Source organism: Phoenix dactylifera, chromosome 9 (genome assembly GCF_009389715.1).
Source record: "Phoenix dactylifera cultivar Barhee BC4 chromosome 9, palm_55x_up_171113_PBpolish2nd_filt_p, whole genome shotgun sequence".
Lineage (NCBI taxonomy): Eukaryota > Viridiplantae > Streptophyta > Magnoliopsida > Arecales > Arecaceae > Phoenix > Phoenix dactylifera.
Window position 1 is genome coordinate 21,336,091 of NC_052400.1, and position 13,470 is coordinate 21,349,560.

General features: G+C 38.2%; 1 protein-coding gene across 3 annotated transcripts in view; it reads right to left on the bottom strand.

Moving 5' to 3' along the window:
* Window positions 1-892: 892 nt before the first annotated feature.
* The window catches only part of LOC103705529, a 28,183-nt gene continuing 15,605 nt past the window's right edge, over window positions 893-13,470 (bottom strand). For 2 of the 3 annotated variants that reach the window (XM_039130452.1, XM_039130450.1), the window contains exons 8-13: window positions 12,273-12,377; window positions 12,099-12,143; window positions 11,103-11,214; window positions 5,711-5,913; window positions 2,753-2,839; window positions 893-1,659 (exon numbers count right to left, since the gene is read on the bottom strand). In XM_039130452.1, the coding sequence (XP_038986380.1) occupies window positions 1,483-1,659; window positions 2,753-2,839; window positions 5,711-5,913; window positions 11,103-11,214; window positions 12,099-12,143; window positions 12,273-12,377 (729 nt within the window). In that variant the 3' untranslated portion in view covers window positions 893-1,482. The remainder of the gene's footprint in view (window positions 1,660-2,752; window positions 2,840-5,710; window positions 5,914-11,102; window positions 11,215-12,098; window positions 12,144-12,272; window positions 12,378-13,470) is intronic. The other variant, XM_039130451.1, reaches the window with a different exon arrangement.

A 13,470-nucleotide genomic window follows, 5' to 3' on the forward strand; every position in this document is an offset into this window, starting at 1 on the left:
ATGCAGGCAAAATAATGCTTGATTATGTATTTCAGTTTGTTAATTGTGTGAACCATATCAAATATTGAATGATATAGAACGTTATGAGGTCTCACACCGTTATACGGAGAAATCTGGGTTCAATTCTAGTCTTCACTAAGATGTTAGATATACATGAGGGAAGGCCTAAACCATTACTCTTTCAACAATTATATAAACAAAAAAAAAATGTTTTTTGGATTAAATAAGAGGTTGATTGTATTCCCCTTTTGTATCTCATGCTTGCAAAAATTACAATTCTTTAAGATCAGATATTAAAAAAAACTGAATTAATCAATTGGCATGCAGTACACTCATTTCCTTATATTGTTGAACCATCAAAGACCCCGTAACTAGGCTTGTCATGAGGCAGACATCAATACAATATTTCACTCACGCATCATGTTGCCAATCTCCCAGAGTTGCTGCTCAACCATATATAGTAATACTTTCACATAACACCGACTCCTCATTCAATAAAGTTACCAATAATCAATAATTTCTATAATAAGGAATCAAGTTGACAGCATATCATGCTAGACTTGCAAGAATATCAGCTCCTGCTATATAAAATTAGGTTTAACTTTTACCAATACAGATATATCTAAAAATAACCATGATATATAAATAGAACAATGAAAATATGAAATGGTGCATTACAAATGCTCAATCCCCACTTCATTTCGTCCTTTCAATTTTCATCTCTCCTTGTTACAAAATCACACTCTTCTTTCAGTTTTCATCTGCTGTCACAGAAATAAACAACACAAGGTGGTAACACATTCCTCTTTGGTGCAAGAGATGCACAATAATAGCTCCGATCAATAACAACCAGCCCATTCTCACTTCAAACAGGGGTTTTGGGATCAAGAGGTTCTACAATAAATAGCATGCGTATGATTAGTAAATTGTCTAAAAAATTTTGTCGTGATGTCTTACCAGAAATACAAAGACAATAAAGACGATTGTTCAAGCACTTCTCTTCAACATTACAGGAATTAGTTACAAATATCAACTCCCTCCTGCTGAGGTAACTTAAAAATTTCTAACTCATTTAAGATTCAACAAATGCATGTAGCAGTGATTAAAATAAACGAAAGCCAACACAAAGACTCTCAAAAGCCAGCTGAGCCTCATAAATTATCTTCCTTCATGATCAATGCCCACCGTGGATGCAAACTTCCAAAACAATTGTTCCCTCTTGGATCTCTTGTTGGAATCAATGCAGCATAAACACAGTTGAATAAAGCACAAAAAACCAACATACAGAAAATTGTGGGTAGATTTTTCTTTTTCCCTGTCAAAAATGATCTCTCTTCTTTGCAGCATTTTGAGCCCATTATGCTTCCCTTATGGGTGGGGTGTCCTGCCTTCAGACCAGTAAAAGATCAGCAGCATGATAATGAGAGATCAGAGGTCAGGGACCAAACTCGACTGCTTAATGTGTAGCAGACAGAAAGACTGCTATTCATCCTCGACATCATGGAGGCCCCCGATGCGCTGTCGCCTTCTATCAAAAACTGCCTTGAAGGACTCCCTTTCAGCACGAAGTTGCTCATGAAATCTCCTCCTGGACTCGTTGATGTTGCTCCTCCCAGTAGTCCCTACAGCATCCTCTTCACCAACTAATGGGTTGGCATCCTGAGGGGGCACAAGACCCTTTTTAGAACAGAAAAGGCTGAGAACGGTAAAAGAAAACCATGAAATCTTTGCATGCATGCCAGATGATTTGAAGGCCTACAAATGTCTTATGGCATGAAATGGGCAATAAAAAATGAGTATAGTGGAGTTGAAGGAATTATTTTGGAATTGTACACATTAAGGGCAAAGCAATGGATAATCGATTGAGATGATATGGGCTTGTATAATGACGATTGGAGGTGGCCCTTATAAAGATATGTACTCTAATATATACTGAAGGATGCAAGAGAAGGAGAAAAGCTGAAGTAACATGGATATGGGTGGCAGTTATGAGAAAAATATAAGAAAAGATTTCAAATAACACAGTCAAAGGTTAACCTGAACAAGAATGCTTGGTCAACACGGATCCACGAAGCAGAACCTAAATAGGCAGGATAAGGCTAGATGGTTATGGTTATGATTATGGTTAAGCTTGCAACACGCATGCTCACTAGTATTTGAAATGTGTGAAACACATGATGATTCAAAACAAGAAAATATGCTGCATTACTGTGATAACATCAACTGATAAAATGTGAATTGAGATTTTTTTACCACGGTTCCTTTACGTGCTTCGTATTTTTTTTATGAAACAAAGAAAATCAAGGAGGGCATAAATAAAAAAATGAGTGCATTCATGGAGGTGCACCTCATGACTTCACATGCAAATGTCCATTCATTCCTTTATGGAGGTTAACCTCATGGCTTCACGCATAGATGCCCGTTCATGCTGGGCCACTTACATTATACATGAATATAAATATAGTCACCATAAAACTTGTTTCTTTAACTTAAATTTACATAAAGCCTTTTGTTTTTATAATAAACTAGGACCACATGGTTATTTATCAACTCAATATAACATCAATAAGTTTGCAGTCAAGACTTTTATGGGAAAAGCACTGAAGATAGTTTTAAATAAACAGAGATAATTCGTGAGATGTGAAAACCTTCAAACTTAAACATAAAATTATTTGATCGCTAATTAAAGCATAAATTGGCCTACTAAAAATGAAAAGAGAAAGATAAATGTATACAGGGATGGGTCACAGACCAAATTGTAACCAGAGCCTGGACCAATTATTAATGATGAGGTGGCTCGTTTCTTGGCAGCAGCAATAGAAAATCCAGTCCTATCAACCTGAAAACAAATAGCAATACAAAAGTCATCATAAGTCCATAATAATATGTAGCCCTCAATAAACATGTAGCTGCAGTAATATTGAGGTGTAAAGAAAAAAAAGGATTCTTTTTCTTTCCCAAACGGTTGAACCAACTCCTTGTTTGCAACTAAAAAAGAAGAAAAAAAAAGAGGAAGAAAAGCTCCTTGCTCAGAAAATAAATCATGAAAAGGTCAGATATGAAAGAGAGAAGTAGAGAATGCTAATTGTGGCTGCACTAATATTGAGGTTTAAAGGAATTTTTTTCCAAATGGTTAAATGACTCCTTGTTTGCAACCAAAAAACTATAAAAAAATAGAGGAGGAAAACTCCTTACTCAGAAAACAAATTGTGAAAAAGTCATATATGAAAGAGACAAGTAGAGAAAGCTATATGAAAAGAACAAACAAACAAAGTGAGTGGCCACTAATAATAGTGAGGGAAGGAAAACAGATCCCAGATTACCTTGTGACAGTCTGCTCAGACCAGCAATAAGCTATAAAGCAAAAAACTTGGAAAGATTACACTAATGAGTTAACAACCCAAAGAAAAATACAAAAGCATCCTGCTTGGTTCATTATACATCATAATCACTTCCATATGTTCATTATACAGATCTAAAAAATGAGGAGTTTGAAGCATGTGTGGTGCACAGGCAAGAAAAGAAAATTGAAGACAGGCATTGGAGCGGCAGAGCCCATTTATCAAGAGGCTTCAAAAGCATATTTTGGATTACATTTGGTACCACCTGTGAAAATTTTCACTGTAACCACTATAGACCAGCAAGCTAGAAGAATACAAGGTACAAAATTAATAGTGGCATGGAGTGTAGAGTGGAAAGGTTGAGGATAAAATTATATTCACTGCCAGGTTATTCTAATCTTTTGTAAGATGCAGAATTAGGATCAATCACCATTCAATATTTATGCACATGTTGTCACATAGAGAATCTTTATATGGGATTGTCTATGATCAACAACAGCTATGAGCCGTTGACCAAATGCTGCTTGCATCCTGATGGACAAGAAAAAAGTTGAAATCTGATGATTCTATAACTATACTCCTGCAGTTCTTAAAAGCGAAAACACAGTTCCAAGTATTTTTTTCTCTAATTTTACTGCGCTTAGAACCTTATCCATAAATGTCCAATAGAGTAACATTTTCTCGCTCAATGATTGTGGGGCCCCATGATAGTCGCATAATTCCATTTGAAGGATTACAAGGAGTCAATCTCAATTTTAAGTTGAGAACAAGAATAGGGTCTGCCAGCTGAAAGCCAGGGAAAGCACCTATGCGGAAAAGGACCCTAATCAAAGCCTAGGATGTCAGGACAATGTGGCCGAGCATCTTCACTAGCAGCTTTAAACCTGTAATCAGGTTTACTTTGGTTAAGTGATCCACTGCATTGTCTTTGTTTAGGACTTTATTAGGTCTAAGCATATCTGGAAGGCCCAAAATAGCTAGGCACAAGGTTCGACAGTTATGATGGTTTTCAACAAAGACAGTAATGGCTATGGTGGTCATGGATATTTTGCAGGTGGCTTCTTTGAGGTTAAGGCCTTTTACTCTCCTCCATGCGTACATCATATTTGGAATTGTTACAAATTGCAGGCATGAAAGGCCACTTCTTAAAAACAGCACGTGTGCACACTGACAGTTATCTGATATTACAAGTTCTTTTTTTAGAGAGAGATATCTGATTCTACATATTCACTCATAAAAAGTTAATGTATATGTTATTGAATTTGGATACATCCATCTGTGTTAATCTGAAACCCAAGCATACAAAGAAATTGATGCATACACATAGCTTACAGTGCTACAGAATTCTGTCTACCTCTATGTAGACAACATCTTTTAACTTAATGCATGTTCACTTGCATAATTAATCCAACCAAAAAGCCTCACTTATCAATATCTTTATTTGAAAAAACCTACTAAGAAATTTATCTCAAATTTTGATACATAAAGCGAAATAAACACATGAACTAATACAAAGTACATAGTGAGATGTTCGGTCCAGGTTCCAAAATACATGCTGGATCATATAAATTAATATCTTACACTAAAATTGTAATTTTAATACATTCAATCTGCCAAATCGAAAACTTAAATGTAAAAGGACGACAATAGATGACCTATTCATTTGGCATCATATACTGTTAAACACACCATGCCAGAAGCTATAAGCACGGTACAAGGTATACAGCACTGCACAACATGTGGTGGCTTATAACACTGCCGGTTGAAAACTTTTCATGCAGCTCGAGGAGGCAGAGGAAGTGAGTACGAAAGATGGGAGAAGTTACTGATCACATATTCTCTAGATTTTCAGGATAAAGCAGACTACCTATTAATGGTTTATGATATTACATATATGGATGTGGTTGGATACTCCAGCTCCACCTCAAATACTAAACTAGCAACCTCTCCAATATATTAACCCACTTATCTCTCTTGTCCACATATGGATGTCTCAGATAACAAATCTAGGCATCCATATACTTCCTTAATGTCAGTAAAACAGCACCAAAAGAATTAAGATTTAAAAAATATAACTCGGCAGGACTTAATGTTGGTAAAACAACATCATTTTGATTAAGGATGCTGAAAAATTCAATATCAAAAAACATCTAATCAAGAAAAGGATTTGTCAACAGAAGTATACAAATTAGTAAATTACTATTTACCTGTGTTAACAAGATTTGATTAATTTTTAATATAAATACTCCTCGATAAGACAAAAGAAACGTGATAAAGAATGATGAAGATTTACTTAGGTACCAAAGCACAAGAAACTTCAAGAAACCATGAGCACAAACTAATTGCTATAGCTAAAGTGCAAGGCATACCTCATCTCCCCAATGAACAGATTTTTCACTCTTGCTGTACGCTTGAATCAGTCCTGAAAGAGCATTCGAATTTTTTTCTACACCATCTGAGTTTTCAACGTCCTCATCCAAATCTCTTGACCATTTACTCCTTCCTAGCTCTTTTACTCCTATTGGCTCTTCTTCTCCTTCAGAGTCCCATCTCTCTCCAGCTTTTGATAAACCTAAACAAAATAAGAATCTATTACTGCAGACCATGAACAATTATATTGTGTGAAGGTGAATAATCAGCATATTTGTGCAGATATAGATGCATTTCAAGAAAAGTTTTTATATGCTTATCATACATGTCATATGTCTAATAGTAAAAGAGATGCAAATCCAACAATTCTTGAAACAAAATTTACTAATATGTTATGTTATATCACTCCCATACTTGGGCCACGACACAGTGCTCAATTGCCAATTCCAAGAAGGATCCCTTAGTTTACAGTTCCACCAAAAAGAGAGAAATCAGGATCTTCAGATTCCATAAAAATATTGAGTACATAAAAGGAACCATAAAAGATCCTCAGGTTTCCACAGAGAACAAGATCACAAGAAATTAGATGTAAGCAGCCATAGTAAAATGTATAGACACAGAGCAAAATAAATCACATTCAGCAACTGTTGTGCACAATATAAAAATCAATCCTGAGTAAAGCTTTGTACTATTGCCATCCAAGTATAGTGGCACTGCTCCATTGTAAATGTACAGATTGGCTGTTGTCTTGACTAACTCATAATAAATGCACTAGATCTAGACTGCTGACCGTTTAACTGAATTCACTACATGCTCTTCCTTGTACAACAGCACAATCCGGAGATGCAAATCCTCACCAGTTACATAGATCACTCCTTGCTAACTCCAAATGCTGACAAAATGAAATTGTAAAAATAAGACTTGTCAAAAAATCTATGATTGCTTAAAAGTCTATAAGATGTTAATGGATGACTTCACAACAACACTATTTGATCACCAAAACTGAAATAAGACCTAGCGATTTGTCTGCACATCATCAATCTGACTGTGCATACCGTCAAAATAATGAACCTCGAAGCCATCGAAGCTGTGATTGGCCTGAAACTTTCTGTATCTTGGCCCTTTTTTTTGCATTAAAAATGAAGAAAAAGAGGCAATATTAACAATAGTTATCTCAGATGTTCTGCAGGCTTGACTCTCTCCTGGCAATCACACCAACACTCCATCAAGCAGAATATTGTTGCTGGGAACTAATATCATCATGAAAATAACGCACTCTTCTTAGCTGTGCCAGTCCAGGTCTAATACTCTACTACATCAAAGTTATCCAGTAATTACTACTCAATGCATGTTCAAGTTGGCACCTTTTAAGGAATTACACTCTTGGCTGCTTGCTCATGGAATTGCAAGTTTGTTTTCTTTGAGAGAAAGCATCAAGTTTTGCTGAATGTGTTCCTAGTTACCACGAGCATTGCCGCTATCCATGTTTTTCATCTTGTTAGGCGCCGAGTTGCTTACGAGGGGTGCTGTATGCTAACTGCGATGCTTCAGCATTCAAAACATGACACATTATTTGGGCAAGTACTCAACAGTAATAACTTGCAGATCAAATTGTTCATTATGTTCTCCTTTTTGACAATGCCGCTTTACTCCATCATCTAGATATATCATTGACCTATTCAACTCTTCTGCAAGTTACAATGTTCTTTAAATGCCTAAGCTCAAACTATTGGGCATTCTCTTAACAACAAGTTGCTTTTAGCTCTAGCTCTCTTCTTCTCTTCCATTTTCATACCTCAATCATTTCCTAGAAAGACATAAGTTGAAACTTCAAGATCATGCTGCCTCCAAACTATGCGCTATGTTGACTATCCAATGTGTGAATGCTATCAGATTGTCTGGTGCACATGCTGACGGGTCCATGCCATCAGCTGCTCCCCATGCCTACATTGTCGTCTGAAAGATTCACAACTTTCAGCATCACACCATTATGCCAAAATGACAGATCAAGTTGACTCGCTGTCTTATTTACAAGATACTAAGCAAAATTTAAGTCTCTAAAACTGTTCATGCATATCAAGAGAAAGAATCCTAGTATTAGGTCCTAAAAGTCAAAACTGGCAAAAAGAACTTTAGGTTCTCAAGCAAGCCAAAACATGGGATCTTGTTCCTTCCCATATGGCAGGGTTTTCATTAACTACAATAAATTAATTTAAACCTTCATGATTATCATGTTAGGTTCTGGAAGGACTTGCAAGTTGCTCATGTGTTAATATAGAAGTATGGCATAAATATTGATGAAGTGTACAACTGTAGCCAAGATGACCTGGTATATGCTTGTGCATATTACTATGGCTAGCCACTCTATCACATGGATCTGAAAAACCTCCTCCAACGCAATCATTGTGAATTCATAGTTAACCTCCATATGACCTGCAGCAAGCTTCTTAGCATACAACAGATTTCCGCCACACGAACAAAAATCTCAAATTACAGTAGCTTGAGTAAAAAATTGGGCATGAGAGAGGTGAAGTAATACTCTTTAAGGAATAAGTTGGAAACACTACCTGAAAATCTACTTGGTAACTTTTTTAATGGATTTATAATATCAAACTTGAAACATCGATTTAGACGCACTACCACAAAAAACTAAAGTTACTAAACTATTACTAATCTAAAAAAGGGTTTAGAGAGAACAACATTCAAAGCAAATAGTAATAATAAAGAAAAATAATAAGCGATGTTGGCATTGAATGCATTACAAAGGGATTTGAAATGCAACCCCCAAAAAGATTCTTTGATAGGGAGATCACACCCAGTAGCACATTTTGTGCTAGTAAGTCTTCTCATATAGGCACAGGTGTTACTTAGTGTTCTTAACACGATTATTGATACCAAGTTCAATGGAAACTTCAAAGGAAAAAAACCTATCATCACTTACACAAGGTTTTCATGATTAAGCGATTCTCCTCTAAGTTAGTGACATAATAATTGTCAACGAATTACTTAGATGACCGTTTTTCACAACACACCACCAATAGCAAAGTGCTGGTCTCAAATCTTTTTTTTGAGGCATATTGGTCTAGAAGATGTTCTCTAATTGCATGATGTTTTCTCGGAGCAGAAAGCAATATATAGAAATTGATTTTGTCCAGCTTCCATGATACAAAGATCAAAATGCAAGTTTAATCAAGCTTCTCATTTCTCTCTGTGACGATGCACATTTTATGCACATTGCCAACCAATTTGGCGGCATTCCATGTCATGCTCACTATTCAACTCCTTTTTACTTCCTTCTGCAACTCTTCGTTGCTATATCTCGCTCCCCATGTATTTTATCTTCCGCTTCTTTGGAACGAGATGCTTCAATCAATGTCAACTATATGAAGACAGTACAAACCAACACTTGGGCGCTAGCTTTTAAAGTTTTTGCAACGAACTAGATACACCAGTAAAAGAATATTAGTGTATTGTCTCTCTGAAGTTGACTATTGTTTAATGTCGTCATCTTTCAACATCATTTGTCGCAACCATCATATTCATGACTTTGGAATCCATATTCATTTACCTAGCAACAAGATTGAAAACTGAATTGCTATAAAACCAGTATGTAACAAAACAATGAGTCACAGAAGCATACAAGAATCACGCCACTTCACCTGCCTTATCACTGTCAATGTTAACCTCCGCCAACATTATTTTCCTTCACAACTCCACACCGCATTTAAGGTCATTGTCTGAAAAGCCCACAGACTACAATCCATGGAATGCCGTACCGGCCCGTACGTACCGGTCCGGTCCTAGACCGGTACCGGAACGGCAAAAAAACCGGTATTTCTCGGTTTTTTATCCGTACCGGCCGGTTCGGGCCCGTACCGGCCTCGTACCGGTGCGAACCGGCCGGTTCGCACCGGTACGATTTTTTTTTTTTTTTAAGAACCACAGCGCCGCGCGCTGTGGTTTTTGAAACCACTGCGTACCGTACCGGTACCGGCCGGTACGTACCGGTACCGTACCGGTCCGGCCGGCCACCGGTACGCCGACCGGTACCGGTACGGCGGACCTTGCTACAATCCACTATGAGTTTGTCTACAATCCACTATGAGTTTGTGCAGGAGAGTTGTCACAGGTAATTATGGTTGTGCAATGTAAACAAGCACATGATTCTTCCACAATTATATGTTCGCAAGCATGGAATGCCGTACCGGCCCGTACGTACCGGTCCGGTCCTAGACCGGTACCGGAACGGCAAAAAAACCGGTATTCCCGGTTTTTTATCCGAACCGGCCGGTACGGGCCCGTACCGGCCGGTTCGGAGCCCGTACCGGCCGGTACCGGCCTCGTACCGGTGCGCCAGTTCCCGTACCGGCCGGTTCGGAGCCCGTACCGGCCGGTACCGGCCTCGTACCGGTGCGAACCGGCGCACCGGTACGGTTTTTTTTTTTTTAGAACCACAGCACCGCGCGTTGTGGTTTTTGAAACCACCGCGTACCGTACCGGTACCGGCCGGTACGTACCGGACCGGACCGGTACCGTACCGGTCCGGCCGGCCACCGGTACGCCGACCGGTACCGGTACGGCGGACCTTGTTCGCAAGTCTTTTGCACCTCAACAAGGTTCGCCGTACCGCCCCGAACCCTCCATTTCGAGACATACCAAACCACACCCAAGACGAACCAGCACGGTTCCGCCCCTCAGTTCAAACAATCAGGCGAGGGAGAAGGGACGAGAGGAAAAGTGAGAGAGGTAGGGGAGGGAGAGGGAGGGAGGGATGCGAGAGAGAGAGGGAGGGGAAGAGAGAGAGGCCACAAGAGACGGAGGGAAACAAAACAGAGGAGCCCTTTTTTAATTTGCCAACTTCAAACTGAAGTTGGCAAACTAGTTGCCAACTTCACTTTAAAAAAGGCAAGTGGTTTGCCAACTTCAGTTCGAAGCTGACAAATTAAAACAGAGCTCCTCCCTCCCACTCTCTCAGCCTCCCTCTCCCCCTCCCTCTTCCTCCCTCCCTCCCTCACCCTGTTCCTCCTTCCCTCTCTCTCCCCTTCCTCTCCAACTCGTGTTGTGTCAGCACACCCCGAAATGGTACGATACAATACTGTACCGTACTCACTGCCAGCCAACCAGTATGGATCCTGAAAGTATAAATATTGGGCTTAATACCCTACAAGATAATGTTTGGCATTAACAACATCTCTTTATTCACTTGTTAATCCTACAGAACTGATAAAAGAACAAGATAGAGCTTAGCCAATAAGCTCATTACATCATATCTGCAGCAAGATAACCACACGCCCATGTTACACATGTTACAAAATCATGCAAGCAAAGAAAAAACTAAATGATGGAAGTGTATTATGTCCACTAAAATTATCAATGCAATTTAAGACATACCATCATCAGGTGCATTACCCAATGATTTTGGGTCTGTCAGCTCAACATCTTCCTTATCCTGCAATTTAGGTGCTTCATCACCACAGTCTGAATCATCCATATCCATGTCCACCTGCCAATAGAAAAAAAAAAAGAAATATTATAACTTTTTGACTCTTTCTGCTAGAATTCTTAACAATAACTTGCTGTTTAATATATATTGGTGTGGGTGTGTGTGTGCGCGGGGGGGGGGGGGGGGGGGGGGGGGGGGAGGTTGTGGAGGACCATTTATAAACATTAAAAGATGTCAACAAAGATGAATTAAAATGCAGAGAGCAAACTAAAGAGCGGTAATTTTTTCTCAAAAAGGGACCATAATAATGCAAAACCTATTCAAAGAATTTTTTATCCTATCTATAGCACCAAGGTTTTAAGTGCTATGATGGCCTAGTATTAGCACACTAAGTGTTCAGCACCTGACGTTATACACGGGCACGCACGCACTGTCATAGGACCATGCCACATGCTATTTCAGGCCTACAGAAAACTTGCCAATCAATGATGACAGGCACTTTCAGTTCTTCAGATCCTAGAAAAGCAATAGCTGAGAGATACTTCATATAAACACAACAACTGTTTATGATCATCTCATACATCCAAATGAGTGCATATCAATGGTCAGCCAGTTATCCAAAAGGTTTCAGTACTTCTGATATCCCCAGGTAACAGATCCAACATTCGATAGGAGAATACATGGAGTCATACCCTTAGTTCATGTTAATTAAGAGACCATGTGGGATACATCCTCATTAAAACACTGTAGATTGCAAATCATAGTTTCTCTGAGAATAACTTCATAAATAGATGAAGAGATTGAAAAAATATACACATAATAGGTTTGGAGAAAATGAAACTGAAAACTGACCCATAAATCATCCTACCAAACAAATCATAGAAACTTCAAAGGCGGTAACCGTAAACAGCTTAAACAATGATGTATATACTACATTAAACTACCTCTTGTATGGAGTGCTCATTCAGATCATCCCCATGGAATAATGACTGCAAAGTCCATAAAAGTGCATTAGAAAATGAGAAATGTACCAGATAAACATATGAAAAGATGATTAAATTGAAAATCACCATAAATGTTTGGTCTCATGTTTATCATTAGAGAAACTAAAGGCATACCTGAACGTCCAATTGCAGGTATAAGGATGGAGCTTCTTCCCATTGCCCCGCCATCTTTTGTATGTCATCTACATGGAATCCATGCACATTCCTAGCAGCACAACCCTGTTTTTTTCCATGGAGATTTTAAAACATGATAAAATCGTAAGAGAAGCAAGATTTAAACATCTAGTTGGTATACGACATCGACAAGAAGAAAGAAACAGAATATCATTTATAGTCATCATCAACTGTCAACCATCAAGCCTTTGCCCAACTACCTACTGTTAGCTTAATGAGTCCTCAAACGGCAATTTATCCTATTAAGGGCACTGATGTTACTGCGAGTTTTCCCAAATGCTTTTTCACAACTTTCGTGCGTGTTGCTTGAAGTCTTCCCACCATCTTTCTAAATCTTTTGACAAAGATTCAGTATCTCTCCCTATTGGAGCCTCCTTGGATTTCCACCTTACGTGCCTATATGGCTGTACCATCTTAATTGGTTTTCCAACAAATTTTCCTCATTCTATTGTTCCGACTTTTACCAGTCATACATCTTAACATTTTCATTTCTGTTACTTTCAGTTTTCTTGGACCTTCTGTCCAAGTTATGACAAATACTGACAGACAATTGGAACAATTTACTCTATTTTATTGTTTTTAGTTTCCTGTCCATGTACTTATATGAGCATGTGGTAATACTTTGGGCCCAACCAGCCAGCCAGTCTATAAACAAGCACTCATAAGAAAATATATTAAACAAAAATAATATGTATTAGAACTGTGTAAAACAGATCAAACTGATTATTAACAAATGATTCAAACTGTTACAAAGATCCATCATGTGTTGATTGTGTTCTGTTGGATTGGTATCTTTCCTCAACTGATGTAATAATCAGTCATTCCGCATTATATTTTCTTTACAGAAGAATAATGCAAAAGCTCCATGAGCTCTGATTGAATAATTGTGTTCTCATCTAGAAGCAAGGATAAGTGTTTCAAAGAAGGGTTACCTTGAGCAATATTGTAGTCATAGAATTTAAGTAAAAAAAAGGAAATAGTCATAAGCAACAAACTTTTCTAAACTATAAAGCCTTGTTTATGCTGATGGTTTTGCCATAGCTTATCTCACCTATAAGCTTCATCCACACTATCTATGCTATGTATCCCACAAAATACCAACGAGAAATAGAAAGTGGTGTCTGCAATTGAGGAGTTT